This window comes from Phodopus roborovskii, unplaced genomic scaffold, assembly GCF_943737965.1.
Source record: "Phodopus roborovskii unplaced genomic scaffold, PHOROB, whole genome shotgun sequence".
Classification (NCBI taxonomy): domain Eukaryota; kingdom Metazoa; phylum Chordata; class Mammalia; order Rodentia; family Cricetidae; genus Phodopus; species Phodopus roborovskii.
Window position 1 is genome coordinate 1,965,080 of NW_026126422.1, and position 26,518 is coordinate 1,991,597.

The 26,518-nt window shown below is 43.6% G+C and overlaps 3 protein-coding genes across 4 annotated transcripts in view; all 3 read right to left on the bottom strand.

Annotated features, from left to right (window-relative positions):
- Nucleotides 1–1,359, bottom strand: part of Adh5 (alcohol dehydrogenase 5 (class III), chi polypeptide) — a 131,708-nt gene extending 130,349 nt beyond the window's left edge. The window contains exon 1 of the mRNA XM_051185406.1: nucleotides 1,286–1,359. The gene's annotated coding sequence lies outside the window, so the exon portion shown is untranslated. The remainder of the gene's footprint in view (nucleotides 1–1,285) is intronic.
- The window catches only part of LOC127222937 (alcohol dehydrogenase 6-like), a 214,805-nt gene that overhangs the window by 68,468 nt on the left and 119,819 nt on the right, over nucleotides 1–26,518 (bottom strand). The window lies entirely within an intron of this gene.
- Nucleotides 8,399–17,087, bottom strand: LOC127222942 (alcohol dehydrogenase 1). Its single transcript, XM_051185415.1, has 7 exons — nucleotides 16,949–17,087; nucleotides 15,010–15,097; nucleotides 14,657–14,876; nucleotides 13,133–13,393; nucleotides 11,981–12,116; nucleotides 10,435–10,573; nucleotides 8,399–8,471 (listed from the first exon to the last, which is right to left on the bottom strand). Exons 1-7 carry the CDS (start codon nucleotides 17,085–17,087, stop codon nucleotides 8,447–8,449), a joined length of 1,008 nt encoding a protein of 335 aa, XP_051041372.1. The 3' UTR covers nucleotides 8,399–8,446.

Genomic DNA, 26,518 nt, shown 5'->3' on the forward strand with positions numbered 1-26,518 from the left:
TGATACCTCTTTCCCACGAGCAGGGCAATGGCAGCATGAGCTCTTGCTGCAAACTGAACTGTTTACCTTCTACATACAGCAGCCCAGCCAGCCCCCAGGATAACAGCATTTGAAGGTGAGAAGTAGTCAGTCTTAGATGAGGCGGTGAATTCGGAGCTTCTGTCCTTATGAAGAGAGAAACCAGGAGCTCCCTCCTTTCTGCGTTCTCTCTCATAGAAAGGGACAGCAAGAAGATGGGCATCTATCGAAGCCAGGACAAGAGCTTTCACTGGGACCAGCCATGCTGGTGCCCTCACCTAGGAGATTTCCAGACTCTGGAGCCATGAGGTTGAAGTCCAGATATCTGTTGCCATTTGCTCTTCTATTGTTTGAGACAAGGTTCCCCCTCCCCACAACCCACCCCCAAGCAGAGGCTCATCACTTTGACTTCACTGATTGGCCAGAAAGTCCTGGGGACTCTCCTTCCTCCAGCTCCCAGTTACAAATGTGTGCCTCTCTCCTGGCTCTCCCAGTTACAGATGTGTGCCCCTGTCCTGGCTCTCCCAGTTACAGATGTGTGCCCCTGTCCTGGCTCTCCCAGTTACAGATGTGTGCCTCTGTTCTGGCTCTCCCAGTTACAGATGTGTGCCCCTGTCCTGGCTCTCCCAGTTACAGATGTGTGCCTCTCTCCTGGCTCTCCCAGTTACAGATGTGTGCCTCTGTTCTGGCTCTCCCAGTTACAGATGTGTGCCCCTGTTCTGGCTCTCCCAGTTACAGATGTGTGCCTCTTTCATGGCTCTCCCAGTTACAGATGTGTGCCCCTGTCCTGGCTCTCCCAGTTACAGATGTGTGCCCCTGTCCTGGCTCTCCCAGTTACAGATGTGTGCCCCTGTCCTGGCTCTCCCAGTTACAGATGTGTGCCTCTGTTCTGGCTCTCCCAGTTACAGATGTGTGCCTCTCTCCTGGCTCTCCCTGTTACAGATGTGTGCCTCTCTCCAGCTCCCAGTTACAGATGTGTGCCTCTCTCCTGGATTTTATGTAAATTCACTGAACCATTTTCCCAGTCTGGTTTCATATCTAAAAAACATCAACATATTAAAAATATTACTGGCCACTTAGTATTTGTGACACTTTAATAAAATGCACCAACTTCACTATTACTATATTATAATATCAATCCATATATATCATAGGAAGTCTTAACTCTCTTTAATATAGAATACCATTTGTTTCCTAAAAATTAGGATAATTGTAAACACAAATATATGAATCCATATGTACTCATTGTATCACCATTTATATTTACCTTAATTCGAACTTCACCAGCCCTTGGAGGATCAACTTCAACCTCCTCAATGGACAGCAGGGAGTTTGCTGCCCAGGCAATAGCTGCCTGGCATGTGATGACCTATGTGCATACACAAAATTTGTCAGTATAACTTATTTTCTCTATCATAATATTTTTCATTTTAGTTCATAAATCTTAGTTCATAAATTTAGTTCATAAATCTTCATACAGTTCAATCTTCAGTTTTCTCTTTATTGATTGATAAATCAATTAATTATCAATTGATTTTCCCTGTATTAATAGGTGTCTTGAAGATAAGAATTTGAGCATTATGCTTTTTATAAACTTTTCAGGATTAAGTTGCTTATTTTTTAATACATATTTATTATTTTTTCTTATTTTACATATCAATCCCAGTTCCCCCTTCCTCCCTCCCTCCATCCCATGCCCTTCCCTCCCTCAAATCCCAATCCCCTCCCCCCACTACACAGGGAGGGTGATGACTTCCAGGAGGGATTAACAAAATCTGTCATTTGGAATAGGGTCTAGGCCCTCCCTCCTGCCTCTAGGTTAAAGGAGCATCCCTCTATGGGGAATGTGCTCCCCAAGTCCTTTTGTGCACCAGGGATACATCCTGGTTCCACTGTCAGAGGTCCCTTAGACTGCTCAGTCCTTCTGAGACCCACGTTCAGGGGGTCTGAGCTGGTCCAATGCTGGATTCCCAGCTATCAGTCTGGGGTTCATGGGCTCCCCTTGTTCAGGTCAGCTGTCTCTGTGGGTTTCTCCAGCCTGGTCTTGACCCCATTGCTCATCACTCCTCCCTCTCTGCCAGTTATGGTGGCACACACTGGTAGGCTTTGCTGAAGGAGGCAGAGGCAGGAGGATCACAAGTTGCTTATTTATTTTTTAGCACACAAAAAAGGGGAAAGTGGGAACACAGTCCCCCACCATCACTAATTATGCCATTCCCCAAATTTGGGGAAATCATAAGGGACAACATATGTGGAGTGTAATGGACAAGTCTCACTCTGAGAAAAACACCTTCATGACCACAGCATCTCCCCTTTGGGGTTAGGCTCTAAGTTATTTCTTTAAATGATAACAGTTCTTTTTTTTATTATTTTATTTTATATAACAAAGTCCAATTAAATGTAAACAAACATTTATAGACAATATTTGGGAATTTGGGCGTTGTTCTTTCCAAACTACTTCCTGCTGGTAAGGGGCGCTGTCTTGGGGGATTCGAAGAAGATTCAGATATCCTGGTTGTAGTCTGTAAGGCTGCCTTGTCCAGCTGTTTTGAATGTAGGGTCACCTTATACTCTGTTTCAGGCGGTCTGGCTTGATCAAACCACATTAGTCTGGAAGGAATCCACATCTTTTCATTTTCTGTGGAAACAAAAATAGAAATCCTTTTCCCCAGTAACTTGTCCTTCAACTTAAATTTTGGAGTCAAAGCATTTTTTAAATTTATTATTTTACATGTTGATCCCAGTTCCCTCTCCCTCCCTCTCTACCTCCCTTCCTCCCTCCCTCCCTCCCTCCCCCAGCCCTCCCTCCCCCCAGCCCTCCCTCCCTCCTTCCCTCCCTTTTACCCTCTCTGCCCTCTCCCATGCACTCTAAACACCCTCCCCTCCCAATCCCCCACCCCAATTCCATATGTAGGGGAATGCCATCCAGTTGGGGTCATGTAGATCTGACAGGTCCTGTGAATTAGGGACTAGGGCTTCTCTCCTATCTCTAGAATAAGGCAGTTATCCCTCCATGGGGGATGTGTTCACAAGGTCCTTTTGTGCACCAGGGATACAGCCTGCCTCCACTGTCTGAGGTCCCTTAGACTGCTCAGTCCTTCTGGCTGAGACCCATATTCAGGGGGCCCGAGTCAGTCCCCTGCTGGCTTCCCAGCTATCAGTCTAGTGGCAGTTAGCTCCTCCTTGTTCAGGTAAGCTGTCTCTATGTACTTCTACCGCATGGTCTTGTCCTCTCCATCTGCTTCTGGGTTCTAGTTCGACTCAGTGTTTATATATGGGTGTTTGATCTTGTTTTCAACAGGCATTAGTTGAGGGCTCCATGGAGAAGTTAGTAACTGGCGATAAAGATGTAGGTGTTAAAGTCCCAGTAGGGACGATTTAGGGGAAAAATTTCCTCAATTTTATTAGGCAACTGAGTGGGTCTCCCATCATCTTCTAAGACGTTCTTTCGAGCCTCCAGGAAGACATGTTGTTTTTCTTCTGAGGTTAGAAGGACCTGCAAAAGCTATATTCAATTAGGTTAAAGAGCTACAGGGTCTTTGGAGAAGGAGGGGTTGTTAGATTTTTCAATTATAAAGGTTGGACGCCGAGAAAGGCCAGTATTGAAATTGAAATTGGCCTCCTAATCCAGCAGCCTGGCGGAGGGGAAAGGCTCAGCAGGTCCCTTTGATGGCGGAATCAGCTGGCTACTGGGGAGTCAGATGCAGTTTTTTTTTTTTTATATTAACCGACTGATTGTGAGCGCGGCTCTGTACCTCATCAATGATCTAAAGTAAACTTAAGTGGGTGGTTAAAGATTGTTTCATATTTTCTTCGAAATAATCAGACAGATAAACAGAACAGACAAAACACATAGACAGCCGGCACAAAGACATGCTGCGCGTTTTCCGGCGTAAAACTGAAACCAGATATTGAGTTGGAGGCACAGAGGGTCTTAAGCCCCCCTGGCCCCTCCAAAACCACGAATCCCTGGGACTCGTTGTGGGCCCCGAAAAATCGGGTGCCCCAGATCCCCAGGACGTCTCCCAGGGTGGCGGGTAGAAGTCCGAGCTCGTCAGCTCCTTCTCAAGCCGCCTACAGACTCGACTAGCCGATTACCGATCGCAACAAGCAACAAGTAAAAGACAACAAAGAACAGAAATTAAGCGCTGGCCAGCTTACCTCCGGGTGGGTGTCAGTGTCAGTCTCCAGGGGGAAGGGTCTCCAATCTCGGTGGGACCTCCAATGAAAGACCCCAGCAGAGACCCCAAGAGTTTGGAGCCTGTCAGGGGGAAGGCCCTTGCCCCCAAGAGATGAGACAGACCACTGGATGCTAGTGCAAGAGGTTGTTTATTGTTTACACATGTACCTGTGGACGCTTCAGTCTTTCGGGGGACTGAGCGTGCCGAGGTTAAAACTCAGGCAGTTTATATAGGGTTGGGGTGGCAAGAAGCAGGCTTACAGAAGCAGAAGCATGGTTACAGGGATTTCATTGTTTCATCTAAATGTAGCAGTTGTAGTTAACCAAGGACAGTTGGTTATTCGGGTTGGGCACAAAGAATACAAAGAATTCAGTTATGACTCTCTCAGCATACTGGACACTGTCCTGCTGACCTTGCTTTGGTCCAAGCTGCAGACCACAGATATCTGGTTGGCGTTGGATGACAGCAGCACCTGGTTTCCTCCTGTACTTTTCTCATAACTTGACCTTGGCAAATTAGCAAGAGCAATTTAAACAGGCAATAGGCATAGTGGGGGTCTTTCACAACCTAGACAGATGAACACCAGCAAGTTCCACCAGATGCTGTCCTCTCTGTGTCCCACCAGCAAGAGAGTGTTCCCAGGCTCCTCCTCAGACCTAGTTCTACAGATCATTTCCGCTCCTGGCTCCACCCCCAATGGGCATGGTCAGTGCCACAGAAGCAGAAAAAATGAATATATCTCACTAAAGTTTATTGTTTCTCCCCATCACCAATCCAGGAGCCAAAGCTCCTTATCTGACAGTTATACAAAAAGAAGCAATTTTGGGGCCTTTTAGATAGGCCCACTAGAGCGGTATGCCAATAGCCATGCCCAACAAGCCTCCAACTTGTAGAAACCACACATTGGTTTTCACCCCAACTTCCTAACAGTAGTTAGGGCTCTATCTTCGGGGAGGGAAATGAATGATGAGGACAAGAATTTGCTAGCAATTGGCCAGACAGTTTTAGGGAAAAGGCGTTACTGAAGAGTGGACAGTTTGCTTTCATGGATAAAAGTAAAAAAGTGTTCTTGGGTATGTCGGTATCCTCGTCCTTGAAAGAAGCTAGATATGTTTCCGCCAAACTGTCGCTGGTTCCACCATGATCAGAGGGGGTGTCAGAGAGTGGAGGTCTGTTTGTTCCATATCTCTTCCACCATGAGGAAGCACGGTTTCCTGGAAACCACACTGAGACTATGACTGAAACAGAGGCAATGGCGTACCTTGAATCAGCTTCTTTCATCCATCCTATACCCAGAAAAGCCTTGTCAACATCAAGGCAATGGCAGTCAATGGCATCCCACTCCTGGGACCCCTCCTGTGAGCAGGAGCTCTGCTTCCTTTCTTTTCAGCTTTCTGTAATAAAAATAGCTGTTCTCTCTCTAAAATTTACCTTCTGTGGTCCATGAATTTCATTCTTTGAATTCAAGACACAAGAATCTAAAAGCCACTGGCTTGGGGTGGCTTGAGTTCCCAGGGCCTTTGAGTTCTCAGGTCCCCAGACAAAGCACAGGAACTCAGAAAGGCTCCCTTGCTCTCAAAGGCACTTGATATTCTTGTGTCACTGACAGCACGTTTCTCCTGGATCATAAGATACTTGAGAAGCTGGGATCCATCTACCCAAGTGAGCTTCCAGGAAGTGACATGCTAGCTACCTGGCTTGGCAGGGTGTTGTTGGGTAGAAAACTGGCAGAGATTACAGAGGCAGCCTAGCACATAGTGCCATGGCTAAACTATTTGTTCTTCTGGAGGATTCATGAAAAGAAATCATTTCTTTGGTAGCCCAAGTAAGCAAAGTCAGAATGTTCCCACTGGCTTCCTTGCTAACTGCCTGCTGTTTGCTTCGCCTGCCCCCTACCAATGTGCATGTCCTTTTTATTGTCCCCAACTTTTATTCTCTCTCACCTGTCTCATTTGCTAACATTTTGTGCCTCTGACCAACTGAATCTCATAAGCAATTAAATGTTCTCTTTGTAAAACCACCCAATGCCTTAGCTGTCCTTGACAGCTTCTGTCTGGATGGCCTGGGAGGAATTGCCAAGGGGTTAGCATGAAAGATGCATAACCGGAATGGCCCAGCCTTTCAGTAACATTTCCAGTCAAGCTATTTTTAAATCACCTCAATTTCCCCTTACGAGGAACAGAATTTCACCAGTCACAGTTAATCAGACTCCTGGATTTACTTGTTTGTTTATTTATATACACCAAAACAATCATAACAGGCACATGCATTTGCAAACTATCTTACTATTGTGGTTTGTTTTTAAGCTTAGTAATGTATTTCATCACTTGAAAAGTTGTACAACATACCATGATTTCAGGAAAAACATTATTCCATGAATAACAAGCACTGGACATTTGGGCTGTTTGTAATTTTAACTGTTACAATCAGTGTTTATATAAGTGTCTTTGAAGCAAAAGGGCCATGAGACCATCATGTCAACCTCCTATTTCTCTAGTTTCATCCACAGCAATTCCCCTTCTTTTCTGCGTGCTACAGTACTTTGAACATGCCGTCTCCTGTCTCACAGCATTTGGATATGGTCTTGCACTCCTAGAGATGCTCTCAGTCGCTCACTGCCAGATCTCGTGGAGTCTGTAGACTAGATCATGGTGTGACGGCATGTTCCAAGGGCATCTTGACCTACCCAGCTCTAGTGTGACTGCATGCTCTCATATTGCTCCTACCCTTTGACTTGTACAGAGTGCCATTTGTTTTGTGTTTTGACAACCTGATGATAGGAACAATTATATTGTTACTTCATTGTTATTGTTCTTTTCTAAACAATTATTTCTGTGTATGTGATCAAGCACCTATGATGTGTGTGCATGCTTCTGCCACAGCATGTGGGGAGGAACAGAGCTAACTCGGTTGACTCAGATTTCTTTTTTCCATCTTTAGCTCTAGAGACTGAACTCAGGTTGATACACTTTCCCAGCAATCATCTTTACCCACTGAGGCATTTTAGTAGCCCATTTTTTTAAATAGTTTTCACTTGGCAGGATACTTATTTCTATCCTAGTTAATTTTCTACTGGGATGATTATAATATTTTTATAATTTTATAAGCATCCTTTACATATTAAGGTATTTATTATCGTTTTTATAGACTATATAAATATCTTCTATACATATTTATTTTATATCACCAACATTTTCCGCTATTGTTACTTAATCATGTTTGTCACCAGCTTTTTAAAAATTAGTTACAAAAACCTCAGGCTACAAAATTCCTATAAAACAAGGAACAACACATTTAGATACCTCTTTGGAAAGAACATTTTAGTATTTTAAAAACTAAATTAAAAAGTGTAAAAACAACGCAACCTAAACACTGTTTTGAGAACTTAAAAGAGCAGCACCATATGTAGTCCCCTTTATCTGTGAAATGGCGAATTCCAATCAAAAACTGGCAGGGTCAGGGCAGAGTGAAGAAGAATGTAAAAGGACTTTTCCTTGGATGAATGTTAGTGAGTGAAGGAAGAAGCAGATAGCATGAGGGAAAGGCAAGACTATGAAGATCTAAGCCTCATTCCCTCTCCCTTCTTCAACTCCAAATGAGGTGACTACACTGAGTTTGTTGAAGAGAAAAGGCAGTGGGTGTGTGTGTGCTAGAGATGTGCTGAGTCCCTCTGAGAAGATCCTGTACCTTCTCCCTGGGTTGTAAGTTGTAAAGTTTCCCAAATAGGCAGCTGGGCGCCATCCATGTCTCACTACTTCACGAGGAAGAACAATGGTTGATACAAACGTGGAAGGGCAGAAAATGACCCACTGTGTCTGAGGGGGCCTTCCATTGATGATGACTCCATAGCATTTTCCACGGGGAAAGCAGCAAAATCATTATGTCAGCTCCAGAGTGATGGGGAAGATGCAGGGAAATCTGCACATATGAAGGCATCTGGAACATATCAACGTGGGGACAGCTCTCAATACCTTACGGCATTGATCAGTCGGGTTGTGGACATGATCAATTCCATCATGAACAAAATGCCAAAATTTCTCTTTTTACAGTCACAGTGTGAGTTACACAACACCAGTTCTTCCAACTTGTTGTAGTGTAGTCAAGGGCCTCAGTTCACACTGTGCAGCTACACTGTATTTCTGCCACTGTTACATCACCTCTTCCAGCTGCTCAGGAGTAACCAGAGAGGAGAAAAGGGCAGGAATGAAAGCCCTTCAGGATGCTCCTGCACTTCTAGCATTGAGATCTCAGAACAGTAGAACACAGCGGATGCTGAAACGAAAAATGTGATCATGAAACAAATGCCTGGGAAGCACTGGGCAGCACAGTGATTGTGGGTGGCAGCCTCAATGCCCGGCATTCCCATCTTGATGTCATCTTTGCTCGAATTCACCCACGTAACAATTGGCATCTGAGTGAGTGGTATCTGGGTTGGAATCCAATGCCATACAGAGGGCATCCTCTTCAAATGGGGTTCCTATGGCTGCAGCAGCGCAGAAGACCCCAGGACCTCAGATGCAGCTTCTCATCAACACCCTGCTGGGGTAGCATCTTGCCCAACATCTGAACCGGAAAGGAACAGACGGCTTTCTCTGGCCCCTTTCCTCTTACAGTATGTTCACTGCCTGTCAGATGCCTTCTCCCACACACAATAATAATTTAAAAAATCAGATACGTTTCCCTGGAACTTTCTCACTGACTTAAATGGGTTGACAAACTCAGCGAAATTTGACCAGGAAGAATGGGGCAAAAATGTAAACGCTTTCATATAACAACCATTAAGCAAATGAAGTCTTGCAGGTAGTGTTGGGGAAAGAATACCAACTGGAGACTTGCTTCAAAGTGAACAAGAAAAGCACAAATGGAAGACAATTGCAGTACAGTTGTCCCCAAATTGAAACATTTGCTCCAGGAGATAGAAAGGAGGCTTGTGAAAGGCAGGAGGTAAACAAGTTTCGCAAGTCAGGGAAAGCTGAAGCTTATAAGATTTACAGCCACTCCTCAGGGCTGTAGAAGTGGCAAACTGCTTGAGAGGAGATTCTAAGCAGCCCAGCTGTAGAGAGGTCCCTGGGATCTGTTTGCTGCTTCTATGTAAGACATGCAAGAGCCCTCAGGATACAGCCTTCCTGAATCATCACCCGTGCTGCGGGTGTGGGGGTGGGGGATGTAAGGGGTGTGGGGGGTGTGGGCTTTTCCATGATGCAGTTGCTTTAGAGTCATCCCTGTTCTTGTGAATGCCCCTTCACGGTTGTTAGTAACCCCAATAAAAATGCAGTGGCTATCCAAGTTGGACTCTGGTGCAGTTGTTACTTTGGCCTACTGTGGGTTCCCTTTCTAGGGTGACTAGGTGTGTGTGTATGTGTGTGTGTGTGTGTGTGTGTGAGAGAGAGAGAGAGAGAGAGAGGAGAGAATGTGTGTAATATAAGTTCCCAGGAAATTGCTCACATACAGCAACAGCCTTCCATCAACTCTTGAGCGTTTAAAGAACATGTGAACAAATTAGTACTTGGGGAGTAAATGGTGCAGTCCTACAGTTGTGCTAACACATGGGTAGACCATCATCCAGAAAAGATGTACAAGGTGTTGGCATTCAGGCGTTTACACCAGCCTGTCCTTGGGGACCTAGCTGATACATCAGCAGCAGCAGCCAAGGTGTGATTCTGTGACAACTGAAGCCACTGAGTGGAGTGCTCTCCCTATGGGCATGCACTATATCCCCCTGTAAAAAGCAAGCCCTTCTCGCCCCCACCTTTTCCTCCTGCCCTTGCTTAGAGGCTGCCTCTGCACCCCCCATCCCCCCAGTGAACCTCCCGCAAGTTCTGTTGCATGGTGTGACTTTGTGGTGCTCCTTGGTTCCAACTTGCCATTACACAAGGATTTGTGCTCTTGGCAGGAGTCTCAACATGTTTCTTAGACTTCTTGGAAGGTTGCTGACTCCAGAAATTCAATTCGTTTGTTTTAGATAATTTCTGTAACTAGACAAACTCTATTGACAGTTATGTGTGTTCTGCTGAATTCTTCACTATGAAATGGCTAGAGTAGACTTTTCCCTAAAAGAGGATGTGGAAAAAGATTTTCCTATGTGGATGACATCAGGATACAGGGAGACATGTATAAAAGATACCAAAGGTCCAAGTTGCCCCCTGCCCTTTAAACAAAACCACTTAGAAATAGCTAAGTAGTCATTTCCTCTATGAGTTATCAGAATATAGGTGATTGTCAAACAGAAACTCACGTTTTTCCTGAATGATACAGTTCTAAGGCTTTGTGGAGTTGGTTAAAAGGCAGCTGATGAGTCACTAACGGATCTATATTAATCTTATCTTGGAGATAATCAGTTACTAGTTGGGGAATACAGTCTCTGGTTTTATAATCTGCAAGACAAAATGACTATTAATAATATGACCTGAGATAAGCCAGGCTGATGAGATGGCTCAGCAGGTAAAGGCACTTGCTGCATGATCCTCACTACCTGAATTAGATCTCTAGGACCCCATGGCAGAAGGAGAGAATCTGCTCTGAGCTCCTCCTGTGCCCCCCACAAATAAATGTAATAAAAATAAGAGGTATTAGCCAATCAGAATAAAAATAAATCAAGTAAGTCATGAGAGATGGGTTAGATACTCTCTGAAAATTTATCATTGAACATAAAGGAGAATCATTTATACCTGAAAAGCCATTGGTAGCTGCTATTAAATGTGGCTTCTATAGATAGTTCCGTTACCTAGTTATCCTTTAAATAAAATCTGGGTCAATATTTATATAACTGAGTTGAAAAATAATCTTTTCACTTTATCAACCCATATTCTGGGGTTACCATTAAAAACAATTTCCTCTCACATACATGGGAATCTTCTCTATCTACATGCATACATATGGTATAAAAACTGTCTCTGTCCACATGCATGTAGATGACAGGGGAACCCTCTGTATCCATCACATGCATGGGGATGGCATGGCAACCCTGTGTAACCACATGCATGGGGATGGCATGGGCACTCACCACTAGATGAACGGATAGAAATGGGGGTGTCAATTTTTTTTAAAATCAGCTAATCAATATTGCTCAGGAATAAGGATTTTTCTGGTAAGACAGAAGCACATGGCCCAAAAATACCAGTTTAATGCATATAAAGGCATTGCTATTAAAGTAGCACAATAGACCTTGAAGCCATCAATGCTGAACCAAAGCTGATTAAATAATTCTGATTACTATGAAAGTATTTTCCTTGAAGAAAAATTTAAATCCTCAATGGCTCCATTATTTTATTTATCTAATTAAAATTAATTTGGTGGTTTGGGAAGACGGTTTGGTTGGTAAAGTACTTTCCATGAGTTCAGGTCCCCAGCATTCAGGGTACCCAGTCAGGTATGCTATGCAGTTGGGATCTTAGCTCTAGGGAAGTGGAGACAGGAAGATCCCTGGAACTCACTGGCTAGCTAGTTTTGTCCAACTGGTGAGCTCCAGGTGTAGTGAGGAGCTCCGTGTGAAAAAATGAGCAGGACGGAGGAAGTACCTGATACCAAACTCTGGCCTTTGCATGCACACTCATATACACATACTTGCACACCCACACACATGCATGTACACACATTAACCCATACACACATGAATACATATACATACCTACATGATACTACACTCTCTCCAGATTTAAAACAAAGGCAATTTGAAGAAAGTTACTCTCATTTCAGGAAGAGTCTTGGCATACATTTCTCTTCATATCTGGTTTCCTAAGGGGCGGACTTAAGCCGTCACACCCTTCTACTTATCCACCTACCTCCCAAACACACGCCCTTCAGGGTTTTTCCAGATATAATCTTGGTTGACTCAAGGGACAGCTGTGCATCTGATGGGGCCAGCCCAACAATCAGACACACGCCATAGCTCTTGTTGCAGGAGTTCCAAGCAGAGACCTGAGAATGACAGCGAGAGCCACAGACAAAACCCACACATTAATACAAGCTACACCCACAGGGAAAGGACCATAGACACCCTGAGATTTGAACTTTCTTGGATAGGTATCGCTTCAAATTCGACTTGGACACTGGTGTCATGACATCTCCTCCGAGAATCACTGTGGTGTAGGAGTAAACAGTCCAGACTCTGCAACCTGTATGACTCTGGCACGTACTTTAACCTTGTTGGCTCAGTTTCCTCGTAGGGTTGTTTTGAGGATTGATTGATTTATCCCCTTAAGACCCATTGACCATGCACCGGCATATAAGAATAAATGGGTGTACTCAACAAAACTATTCTCAGCCTTAAAAGCCACCCATTCTTTTTCCCGAACTCTTCACTTTCTATGCTTTACTGCACAATTGATTTCTACCGAAACAAACTAGAACAGAACATAGTAAATACAGATGCAATTGGGGGAAGCTTCATTTTAAAAAGTGAATTTTCCAGTGAACTCATAGGCACACATTTTCTTGTCTGTTTCATCTTTTAAACTCTCTTTTCTTCCCCTTTCCCTCAAATTTTACCTTATTTGCCTCTTTTCTGTCATAACAGCTTTCAGTTTTTGATCAAGGATTACCCAAACATTTCAATGTAATGGGTATACATCCTCCTCTCTAAACTATGATCCAGGAGGATGCCAGCTAGGTCATTAATTCCTGTATGCATAGAACTTGACATATGGAGGTACAGGAGTTTGACAGTTTCTCATGTTCTGTTGGGACACACAGATAAATATATGTGAATCTGATAATTTTCTTATTTAGGTATAAATAAGCAGAATTAATCTTATGGCTCTTTGCATACCTCAGTTTTGTATGCCATAACATATTGCCGTTGATTCATAAAATAAGGCTGTAGGGTGAGTTTATATTCCATTTTTCATTGGGGGCACACAGGCCTAAAACCTATTTTCGGAAGAGCTTAAAATCATGCGAGAGGCACCCCTCATCCCTGTGCCCAGTGAACATACCATGGTATCAACTTTTCCAATGGCCTCAAAGGCAAAGTCAGCACCAACACCCGTCATTTCCATCACCACCTCATGGACAGGTTTCCTGAGCTTGTTAGGGTTGAGACAATCAGTGACGCCCAAGGCTCTTGCCCAGGGAAACTTCTGCTCATTGATGTCAACCCCGATGATTCTGGAAGCCCCAGAAGCTTTGCAGCCCATGACAATGGCAGAGCCAATCCCTCCGAGTCCAAAAACCACACAGGTGGAGCCAGGAGTGACCTGCAGATTCATAGAGCATGTCTTTATTATCAGTTTTCAAAGTTGGGCACAGGCAGTTAAGAAAATAAAAAACAAAACAAACAAAAAAACACTAACGAGAGCCTTTTGAAACTATGTATGTATCATTTGGAACATTTGGGCAGATTCAGCATAGTTTTGATTCAACCCCCCCCCCATGACATGTGGACAACACACATGTAAGTGAGGTGCAGTCAAACCATGGGACTAGACCACTCCATGGGTAGAAAGAAGTTTGTTGAGGAACAAACTGCCAGGGCTGCCTGGGAGGTTAAAGAACAACAGCTTGCTTGGGGAAAAAATAAATCAGTTTTATGGTCTGGTAGGCATGGGAGGTGGATGGGGGTCAGAACTGCTGGACATTAGCCTGGGGACTTTGATCTGATGCAGGATGTTTGGGTTAATCGGGGACTAGATACAGTTTGCTGTTGGGGGGCAGGGAAGGGCAGTAGTTGCTTCCCATGACAGAAACCAGCACTGAGAGGTTTCTGAGGAATACCAAGTTAGGTTTCTCTTCCAGCCTGGACTGAACCTAAAGAAAGTAGAGACCTACAAGACTGCCGCCAACTAACAATTTGAGCAACTGTGGAAAGGCTACCATAAATGCCCTTGCAGGATAGTGAGATCAACAACTAACTTATCCACCATCATGGAGCCCTCATCTAGTAACTGTTGGAAACAGAAGCAAACACCCATAACTAAACACTGAGTCGAAATAGAAACCAGATTCAGAGAGAGAAGACAAGACCAGGTTGCAGAAACACATAGAGACAGCTGACCCGAACAAGGAAGAGCTAATGCCCCCTCCCCCCAGACTGATAGCTGGGAATCCAGCATGGGACTGACTCAGACCCCCTGAACATGGGTCTCAGCTAGAAGGACTGAGAAGTCTAAGGGGCTTCAGACAGTGGAACCAGGATGTATTCCTGGTGTGCAAAGGGACCTTGCAGACACATCCCCCATGGAGGGATAACTGCCTTAACCTAGAGACAGGAGAGAAGTCCTAGTCCCTACTTCAAATGACCTGACAGATCTACATGACCCTACCATGTGGAATGGGGGTGGGGAGATGCATGTGAGGGTGGAGAGAGGGTAAGAGGGAGGGAGAGGGAACTGGGATTGACATGTAAAATAAAAAAAGAAATAAATAAATAAAAAGAAAGAATCCAGCCTGGGTTAGACCTAGGCAGTCATCTTACGACATTGTGGGCAGGCAGCAATGCTATTTTGGGCCATCTTGCTCACCTTGGCTGAGTTAACAGCAGCGCCATAGCCTGTAGGGAAGCCACAGCTTAAGAGACAAACTTTATCCATAGGAGCAGCAGCATCAACGCTGACTACTGCAATCTCGGGCACAACAGTGTACTCGGTGAACGTGCTTGTGCGGAAGGAATGGTAAACCTTCTGCCCTTGGCAGGAAAACCTAGAGGTCCCGTCCAGCATCACCCCGGAACATGGAAGAACACTGCCCCACAGCCACGTAGATGGACACCCACACACAGGCATAGACATAAGGAGATGAAAAGAGAGATGTGGTCACCATGAGGCACATAGAATGTGAGCTGTTTGGTGAAAGGGCAAGGAACAAATGTACTGACTCTTGTTTGTCACAGAAGTTTCCTTGGGAGTGCAAGCAGGCATCGCATTCTCGGCACTGGGGAATAATGAGTGTGAGGACTTTATCTCCTGTGGGGGGGGGGTAAGGGGAGGAGATAAATCAATAAATCTGAATTAGTTCCTGGAATAAAAATACAATAAAATCTTACCAACTCTTTTGACAACACGCCATGGGAAGAGGACGGCAGCCAGTGTGACACCCCAGGTTATTTTAAAACACTAACTAGTCGTTTTACCTGGTTTCAGAGCGTTACCATTTGGGTAAAGATGAGGAGACATTGCCTCATCTTTAGATAGATAGAGAGTTGTAGGACTACCTTTCCCTACTTAGAAAACAGAACAATAGAATCAGGAAGGAACCGTAAAGCCATCTAGTGTAGGTCTTTTGTTTTTCATTTTAAAAATGTTAATTCTTTTGTTTTCCATTTTAAAAATGTAATTCCTTGCCGGGCACACACTTTTAATCCCAGCACTTGGGAGGCAGAGGCAGGTGGATCTCTGTGAGTTTGAGACCAGCTTCGTCTACAGAGCTGGTTCTAGGACAGCCAAGGTTACACACAAAGAAACCCTGTCTCGAAACAACAGACAAACAAACGAAAACAAAAATATAATCCCTTGCTTGTTACAGCCTGTTTTTGGTGGCCCAGCAGTGTCAGCCCTCTCTCTGGAGTCTGCCTGGTCTACTCCCACACGACATTCGGCAGGCCGCTGGCAGTGGTTACTGCTGATGAATTCTAAGCTGAGTCAACTCCAAAGGAAAACAGTTCTTTCTCTTCCACTTTCTTTCTGGGACAGTTACCATAGAAGAGCTCCACAGAGGATCTGGGTAATGTTTGGGTCTTGGATCAACTCATGCCCCAAGGTTTAGTGTGACAGACTGAGTGCAGCTTAGAAGGCTTGACCTATGCAGACATCACAGACTCCTGTAGACTCTGCCAGGGTCTACATTGCTGTCTCTGGACTGGCCCTTACAGATGTTTGTTTATCGGAAAATTCCTTAAGATAGCAGTTAAAAATCTCTTTAGATTTTGATAAAGCACGCCTTACCTTTATTGACTCTTAAGATTTTCTAGATACTAGATATCAGATCTGGAAGAAGTTCTAACTATCCTTTCCTTTCAAATGCTCATTATTGTTTCCCACAAAATTCCCGGTAGAATCTTTCTGGCTAAAGAGGGGGTAGACTGTGAGTGCTCTTATTTACACTACATTCTGGGAGATGCATATTCAGCTCTTTGCTCTCTGTGCCCCTTCCATGATCCACAATATGCATCTCATAATTGCTATATACTTGGTGTACACACGAATGATGGCCACTGATGGCCTTGCTATGTACTCTCTTAAGTGTCTTTATGCAGCTGGTCACAGACTATGGGGTTTCTAAATTACCATCATCTATGAGTGCTTGCTAACACATTGTGATCTGTTTAGGCATGCTAGGAATAGTAATAATAATGTCAACATCCTTTAGGATGCAACTGGGGAAGATTCATTGATATGTACCCATCATCCTGCCATGTAACTTTCAAGCAGCACATTTTAGTTGACTACAACGTTCATTCATTTGTCAAGAATGAATGGGCACCCTTCTAAAGCACTGTGGTGATCAAAAGATAAACAGCTCTTAAGACTAAGGACCTTTCAACTAGTTTAGATGGTCTCTGCTCTTATACCAACCTTCATCTGGCTGGCTCAGGATCTGTTCTCCCTCCCCCCCACCTTTGCCAGGAAAGAGGTGAAAGAGATGGGCCTCTTTGGATCACTGGTTTCATTTGATAACATGACACATCATTAGCTAGAAGAGTCTATAGGCAAACCCAACTTGTTTTTCTGCTGAATATGCTAATAGTGCAGCCAGAGTCCCTTCCCTTTGGATCAGGAGTTCCCTGGCATGCTGCTCCCAAGTTTCCCATTTTCTACCTGGTTTCACGGAGCTAACTCCATCCCCAACACTCTCCACAGTTCCTGCTCCTTCATGACCCGGAATGAAAGGGAATTTCAGTGGGAGCTCTCCTTTCAGCACGTGGGCGTCAGAACCACAGATCCCTGAAGATGCCATCTGTGTAGGGATTCAGTGACCAAAGACAAGTGGGTTATGATTTTTCTCTCTTTTAGACCAAGTGCTCTGTTTTGTTTGATAAGAATGATTTTACTTGGTCTCTAAAACAACGGCCATGTGTTAGAGCAAAAACCTGCCCCTAAAAGAGAGATCCCTTTGAAAAGGCCAGGCCCCACTGCTGGAAGACACCCTACTGTATCGCGTCTCCATGCAGTCTGTGGTGTGACTTGCTAGGTCTGTCTGTGTGGAGAGCATGGTCCTTCCTTGTCTCTGTCGTGTTCACCTTGTTGACCCAAATCATGTGCCCGCAAACTTTTCAACAGCCCCCTCACCCCAAAACTCATGTAAGTCAGGTTTCCCTTTGTTCTGGGGATTGGTGCAAAGCTTTGTGGGGTCAGCATAGCTTGGGGAGTACTCCACACTGCCCTCTATGAGGCATCTCAGGGTTCCACATCATCCCTGTCAATGGTTGCTCTTTGTCTCTTCCTGTCTCTCTCTGTATGCAGCAAGTGGGTGGAAAAGTATGCCAGAGACATACCTATGCTTTGGATCCTCCCTGTGTTAAAATTGTTTCCAGATGCTACCAAAGGCTAGACTTGCTTTTTTCATATGTGGAGGCTCTGTGTCCCTGTTAGTTTGTTGGGCATAGCAAATGGGAGTATGTAATTGTCGGTGGCCATGGTTCATAGAATAAGCTAGGAGGCAGGGACTCCTCCACCGCAGTGGACATAACTAGTCTCTGACTTTGATTTTATCAAGGGGTCAATGTGACACTGCTTATTTCTTGCCACTGCAGTCTCCAGCTGTGTGGGGTAGTCTGACCTAGATTATAGTCTGTATGAGAGCAGTGGCCAATCAAGTAGGAAGCATGGTAGGCGGTGGCCCCCTTGGAACTGGAGTTACACATGTCGGTGAGTCACCACATCGGTGCTGGGAACAGATCCCTGCTCTTCTGGAAGAGCAGCCAGTGCTCCTAACTGCTGAGTCATCTCTCCAGCCCCTACATTTATTTTTTTGAAGTGTAGCATTATTGTCTTTTGTCCTCTGGCTGACTTAAACTTACCTTAATGCGAACTTCTCCAGGTTTTGGTGGCTCAACTTGCACTTCTTCAATTGAAAGAGGAGACTTTTCTTTCCAGGCAATGGCTGCCCTACATGTGATTGTCTGATGGGCACAAAATAAATTGGCATTTACCAATAAACTTCCCTTTTTCCTGATCACACTTGCTATTATTTGTAAAAATACAAAAATCATAGGGAAACCCCTCAAATAAATATGAACAAGTTACTTGTGTTCTAAGCATAAATTACCAAGAGTTTAGTGAATTTTTTTCCAGGCTTTCAAAATATTTTTTTTACTTACAGTTCTCTCTGCCTCCCTCCTTCCCTCCCTCCCTCCCTCCCATACCCTGGACCACTCTCCCATCCCATGCCCCCCCCACTCCACAGGGAGGGTGGTACCCTCCAGGAGGGGTTATTTTTAAAATAATTAACTATCTATAGGAGTGTTTCCATTGCTTTTCCTCTTACAAAGGGTATTATGATGAACACATTTGTTCATATTTTTTTTTTCTTGGTTAGTTTGCTTCCTTAAGTGAAAATTTCTTGGGAAGGTTAGAGTCATTGTTAGTGCTAAGTTGACTTTCAAATCTCTTTGGATTTAATCACTTGACTCACTCCCCAGAATAATAAATTGTCTTTGCTATCATTTATTCCATTTTACTTAGCATTGACTGTATCTTCTGTCCAGGCAGAAAAAGCCCACTGTCTTCATTGGTATGTTTTTAGTGTAGCACTATGGGTATTTGCCATCCTAATGGGAAGGCTTGCTCATGCATTTACAGACCTACTGGCATCTTGTTTCTTTTGCTAAATGCAAACTAGTTCTTTAGACATCAAAGGAGTAACTTGCCATCTGTCAGCTCATCATACAAGTTTTTTCTCTGCAGTTTTTAAAATAATTTTGTCTGAAATGATGCATGTTTTGTGATGTTTGTTTATAAAAGCCTTTTCCTTTGTAATTTATTCCATTTCCATAGTCTGAAAATTCTCCATATAGTGACAAATGTTTCTTATCCTCTCTTTGAATTTTTTCCAGTTTGATTTTTAAAAACTTAACTCATATTTAACTGAAGACCATGAAGATTATTTCTTTGTGTAATACAAAGCTAGAATCTAAATGAGTTGTCCAGGATGGCTTGGTTACTGTTTCTGCCTTTTTTACACTGTTGCTGCACAACAAATTCTTATTTTTCCAGACTTCTTTTGAGAGGCCGCTTCCATTATCTTGAGAATCTTTCTGTGTATTCTTGAAACAGCTCTTCCTCAGTGAGTGGACTAGCTTAACTTTTAGATGTATTATCCTGTGATACTAGTTTGTATAACTTGAAATGTATTCCATTTGTAGGTATGCTTTCTGCATTAGTAATTGTGAGTAAATCTGTTGTGTCTTCAAGAAATTTAGACTCCAGCAAAAGAGATAATATAGGTTTTGATCTTATAAAGAAAAAGGACTTGGGTCACAGTGGAACACTACTTTTGTCTGTGAATAACATAATTAGAATAATGTTGTTTTCACATTATTTCACATTTCAAAACTTTTGTCAAAAATAACTTTTAGGGAAAAAATTTCCTGATTTCAAAAGCAATGTTCAAATATCACAAAACACTAAGTTACACAGACAAATGTAAGGAACGGAAGCATGCCCAGCTCTCACCACTGCTAAGGATGCAGAGTTAAGTTCTTCAGTCACTGTTCTGTGTGTGCACTGTGTGTTCCTATGACCCCACTGAACATCCTGGTCACAGCTTGATGTTCCATGTAGCAGGATGAGTAATTTTCTTTACTGACAAGTTCAGACTGACTGACTGACTAATACACTGGACCTGCAGCTTCCTAATCCTCCACAGATGTTGTTTTCATCCATGCTCTTTACCATGGTGCTGGTAACCTGTTCATAAGAACATACAGGACTCTTTCACTGGGATCAATTTCCAGGTCTAGTTGCCTCCATAGCGCAGCAGACAGCATATCATTCTCATACGTATCAGATGAAATGATAGGTAAATTCCAAAGCTTTTGCTACAGTATTGTAATCATTGTAAACTTGTCTGGAATTCATTCTCCAGGCTACAGTGGGAGACTTTCCACATCTTGGGAAACTTTGGGTGCTAGGGCCGTTACATTTGTTAATAGTCTCATCAGAGAACACAAAGTCTAAATTTCTTTTAAACACTCACTTGCTTGATGGCAGTAAAGGAGCTATGGGGTATCACAAGGCAGCAAACTCACCTTCCCTGCAGTGTCCATGATGGCTTCTCTGGTCTCTCTTGTCCTTTGGGAGTGTCTGAGTAAGGTTTGGTGGTGCTGCTCTCTTGGCAGCTTGGCCCAAGTATTTATAGTGTTCATGAAACCAAAAGCCATTAAAAGTAATTACACATGGAGACTACCAGAAGGGTGACTGGTTGAAAATATGTGCAAGTGATGGACTGAAGGAATACAAAAGACCAGGAAAGGATAATGCGGGAGGAGATTGACAACCAAGAGGCTGACTGGGAGAAAATATCTTGAAGAGGAGGCGGGGGTGAAAGGCTAAGAGGCACTGCAAAAAAAAAAAACAAATAAAAAAACAGGCGGTGAAGAACAAGCCAGACGGTACCTGCTAATTAGTCGACAGAGGGTCTGGAAGAGCAATTATTATAGATGCTATTGCTAAATGATCAATAAAGACAGGGTTAAGACTGGGTTGCCAGGAGTCAGAGGAGTGAAAAAGTATAAGTACTCACGTAAGTTATAATTTAGAACCTGAGAAATACATTGTGAAACTGAGAGATGCTAAAGATGAAGTAAGGGATTACGGAAGAGTCCCGCAGGTAAGAGTGTGGCTTCAGGGGTAAAAACTTGCATAAGAGCAAGGAATGGGTGTGTGTTCAAACCAGGGCACTGGGACAGGTAAAGTGAAATAAATAGGTCATTCTGATAATGGGGAGGAGGAAGATGTTGTTCAAAGTCTGATTCTGGCCTGACCCAGTAGGCTTCTGCTTTAGCTGAACGAGTAAACACAAGTCAGACGACCAGGGAGTGGTACCCTGACTGCTGGCAAGCTCTGGCTAAAGGCTTTATCTGCCCCTAGTTCACATCTGTCCAGCACACTTCAGCATCTACTGAGATGAGACCCCTGTAGTCATTTCTCTGCTGAGGATCTAGGGCCTGTCATCCTCATGGTGCACAGCGCTATAAGGTCATTTGCTGGGAGCAGGGGTGAGGAGGACAGAGGTCTGCAGTCACGGGTTTTTAGGTGTGGAGCTAGATCCATCTTTATATCCTAGTCATATGTTTGTTTCACTTGTGTGCATTTGTATTTTCTAACAATTCAGAAAGACTCTCAGGTCACCTGGGGAACCTGCCTTTTCCTCCTGGACCAGAACTGGGATGAGGGGAGAGGGACCTGGATTAAACTATCACAACTATTATTCTCTCTTCCTAGTTAGATATATTAGGTACTAGACTTACGTTTTCCAGCTTAGGACACTCACTCTATGTTCTGCCTTTAAACTCCATTATGCCCCGTCACCCTAGGCCACCTAGATAAGATAGGTCACTTGTGGCAATTCCGATGCGAATTTTCCACCCTATAGAGTTTTCTTAGACGCACACCTTAAGGAAAAAATTATTCACTGTTTTGTAGATGGAGTTTTCTGTCTTAAGCCATAAATAAACTTTTCTTTAGACTAAAAGGGGCTTGCCAATAGCTCAGGTTTGTCACTAGCTAACTCTGTAGCATCTGTAACCACATTCGCTCTGCATTGGGGGGTGGCCCACCTTTGGGCAGGAGGCGTGCCCTCTTGCTTTTCTTTGCAGGATCTCAGTGACTCCTCGGACTCTGGGGCCAGGACTTACCCTCTTCCCCCAGCATCTTTAGCTTGGCTGTCCTGTTTATATTTCCATCCTGGCACTAGCCCGAGAGGATCCAGGGTTGAATCTTCCTGGTGTTCAAAGTCTGTCTATGGTTGATAAGTTACCTTGTCTCCCTGCCAACCTAAACCATCTACTCCAGCCCCACCTGGAAAACTTTTAGTCTTTTCCTTCCTTCTTTCTTCTTTTTCTGCCACATTTCTTACATTTAGAGCTGGACTGGGCATGGGGTTCCAAATCCTAAGACACGATGCCAAGTGTTGTGATGCCCACAGTGGACTCCTGTCGGTTCCCACCCATCTCACTCATCGTGCTCTATGTTTGGTGGATGCCAGTGAGCCATGTCATTTCTGGGTCTCGGTTTCTGTGTTGTGGTCCAGTTGTTTCCAGGTTATAAAAACCCAGCAGTAATACTTTTATGGAAAGGGTAAAATATTTGGCTCACAGAAACCTTGGAAGGAGTGAGCGTTGAAAGAAAGGGTCATGAGAGCATTTGAGAACTGAACCTGAAACCTGTTAAACTTCCACAGGACTTCCCCTCCCTGATGTAATGCAGTAAGGTGGACAAGAATGCCATGGAAGCGCTAACGGACCTGTGTCCAATCTTACTGTCATCTCCTACGTACTGAGACATAAGAACTATGACCGCTTAGCCTCAGCTAACCTATCGAATGCTGTCATATTAGCCTCGCAGCTTTCCTTATGAGCACTAAGCCAATTATCATACACAGATGCCCAGAATCCTGCCTTGTACATTGCAGGTCCCTGTGTATTGTTCACTATTATTATTATTATGTCTCTCAGAATAGCCATTTCATTTTTCCTCAGTTCTGACTTGCTTTTACCCTGTGGTAGGAAGCATAGCCATGAAGAAAACACTTGATTCTCCAGTTTAACAACTACAGCCATAGCATTCTGAGTGCTCACCTCTTTTAAGCTCACAAATGCATGGAAGGTAATCTCCCTCTGCAAGGACTAGGTGGCCTTGCTCCAGTGAAGTCTGGGCAAGAATTTGACAGCTGCTATGGCAGTTATGTGGGTACCCCTGAGAAGGTGACAGTGGGCAGGGGACACTCTAGAGAAGATGATTCCATTGTCATTTCTCACTCACTAAAGTCAAGCAATACTGAGCAATCCTTCAGAATTCTACCCTTTCCATGTAATTAGATGAGATGGTACCAGATTAAGATGTACTTCTAGATGAGATGGTACCAGATTATGGTGGAGCCCTGAGATCATATCAGATTACTTGCATTTCATATCAATATAAATGGTATCCTTTTAAGAAGACGGTGTGCCGAGATGTAGAGAGGGCCATATGAGGAGATATGTTTGTAGAGATAACTTTAGTATAATTATTGGAAAAAATAGAATGTTCAATTGATACGAGGTGAAATAATTACTGGCTTATAGAAACAAGTATTTTATGTGAAAAGAATTAATAAAAAAACACAAAATAAAAACATGATAAAATAATGAGGTTAAGTTGAATCTCAAACTATTTTAATTTTTATTCAGAGATGTGTATTCCCAGATTTTTTAATGCCTGCTTATACATCTCCAACACATCAGTATTGTTCTAGCTTCCTTACATGTTGATAAAACCTACAATATGTGTTTATAGAATCTAGATTTCTCCTCATTTTAGCTAACTTTTGATTACTATACTAAGATTCAGTGACAAGCTAGTTTAGAGAGACAAGAGATTTATTGTTGGCGTGATCTGGATGGGAAAGACCTATGTATCATGCCACAGACTCTTCTCCGCCTCCTACCTGCTGGACCATACTTATCATATCAGAGAGGGAGCGGATAAGTATATTTGACATCTGTGTGTCTCCCTTCTCCAGGAGCCACCCGGATTCTGTCATAAGAACTCCACCCAAATGACATGAGCTCTCATCTCCAGCTGTTTTAGTTGGATTAGATTTCTACCCAGATTGTCATTACCATGAAATGTGGGGGACTGAACTGGTTCATCGCTGAAGGACAGGATGAACTGGTTCATGGCTGGGGGACAGGCTGCAAATCATTGTACTTTTGGCTCTAGTGTTTGCTTCAACCAAACCAAAATGTGCTCAGTCCCCATATTTTCTAGCTTCTCTGCTTTTTTCCCTCCCTGCCTGGAGGCTTCTTCACTCCATCTGAGCCTGCTACCCTCCTTCATCTCACTCCCATTTTGTTTTGTTACTGAGGTTTACATGAGGTCTGCATTCACACCCTGACTTGATGGAGACCCTGTCCTCTGGGTTAGATTTGAGTCAAGAACCCCAGGACTCAAAACTAAACAGCATAGTGTTCTCCCTCTTTTTCTTCCTCCCCACATTATGTTCAGGGTCTGGAACCTTCCTGTGCAGACTGTGATAATGGTCACTTTTATCAGTTAATTTTACTAAGATGCCTTGAGCTTTGTGTGCCAGGCTTTTTCTTTTAGGCCACCAACTAGTTCCTAAATCATGACATGGAGAATTTTATTATTAGTTTTGAATGCTTGGCCTGGTCATTTCAGTCTAGCTCTTTCAACTTAAATTAACCCATTTCTCTTTGTCTGCCTTTTTATCTTTTGTCTTGTTTTTTGTTTGTTTGTTTTAAAACCATTTCTTTCTTTCTGTATATCTTACTTTCACTAATTCTCATATCTTACTGGCTGGCAGCTGCCTGGCGTCTTGCCCTGGGCATGTCCCTCATTCTCCTCTCCTCTCCCCCCTCCCCTTCTCTCCTCCCCTCCAGGAGCCTAGGTTTCTCCTCCTATTTATTCTCTCTGCCTGGTAGGCCTGACTATTCCTCTCCTGCCTAGCTCTTGGCCATTCAGCTTTTTATTAGACCATTCAGGTACCTTAGGCAGACAAGGTGAAACAGATGTAACACAGCTTTACATAATAAAACACACATCCTTACATCATTAAATAAATGCAGCATAAACAAATGTAACAAACTTTTACACAGTTGGAGTAATATTCTGCAACATAAACAAATGTAACACATCTTTGCCTAGTTAAACATTCCAAAGCAGCTTTGGACTTCAATGATATGTTCATTCATGTCACTTCCCACTTGTCACAAAGTTGCTGCCAGATGAAACATTAGCAGGATTGACATACCCTCAATAAACCAAGAAGTATCCGAAGGAATTAAATATTTTGTCAATGTATTCATAATGCAACTCCCAAGAGTTCTTCTTGTTGTGCTTTGAAAGTAATGAAAACATCCCTAGGCCTTATAGATGCAAAGACTGAGGCTCAAAGTGAGTGAGTGAGTGCTCCCCCAAGTGTTCCCATCAGGATGAGCCACAAATCCATTCATCTGGATCATCTCTTCCCAAGTTTTACTTTCTTTTATCCGAAGGTGTTCTTAAATGCCACATTGAAGCTCCGGAATGGCTGCAGCACAATCCACAAGCCATGCTCCCCACAAGCCATGCTCCCCACAAGCCATGCTCCCCACAAGCCATGCTCCCCACAAGCCATGCTCCCCACAAGCCATGCTCCCCACAAGCCATGCTCCCCACAAGCCATGCTCCCCACAAGCCATGCTCACCAGTTGTTGCTATGTGCCAGCCCCTCATGCCAGCTTCCTTGGTTGCAGTTTCTTTGGAAGGCAAAGGATGTGAAGATGTTAGATGAAAGGCCAGTGATGCCTGCTATAGCCAAGAGAGAAGCCCTGACTTCACCTATTCTCTTCACCTTCACTATTTATTACCTTATTCCTTTCCCTTTTTAGTTCTCACGTGAAATATCTTCAGTCAAGGTTTGAGGCATTGGATTCTAAATACTCACATAAACCATTTGTCAATTTGCCCTTTCAAGGTCTCAAAGAATAATCCTTATAGATTTTAACCACTCATATAAAGAGAACTTCTTGAAACATATGTCAATCCATCACATTTTGTTTGGAATAAAGCCTCGGCAAAATGATTTCTACAGATTTATACACTGCACAGTTTGAACCATTTCTGCCACAAGTCTTATCTTTCCCAACTTAAGCAGAAACAGTGAGCCATTCTGTAACTCTGTATTTCTGTGTATTATATACACTCCAGATAATCTGGTTCTGCTGGAGTTTGCATGTGATTTCTGCCCTCTTGGCATCCCTGGACGTTGCACAGCAGAAAGATAGCCCAGTTTGAAGCACACACTCTAGATTCCTTAAAACCTCAACAGCATGTATCAGCCAGCATCACGTCTCCTCGCAAAGCAGCCAGCTTCAGGTCACATCTTGATTATATTAGATAGAATATTTTCCAGAATAAAAATCTCATTTCCCTTTCCTTGGACTTCAGAGTCCTCCTTCAGGTCACACGGGTCAGAGTCTTTTTCTTCTGTTTGAATTGAGTGCTAACTCTGAATCCACACCATGTGTGTCAAAGGCAGCTGGACGAATTGCCCTCAGGCAGATGGGTTTTGCGCTGGTATTTCCCTCCCCTCTGTGGGTTGGAGTATTTGATCTGTCCAGTTCCAAAGCCTTTTAGTCCCAAATAAACACACAATGGCTTATATTAACTACAAACTGTTTGGCC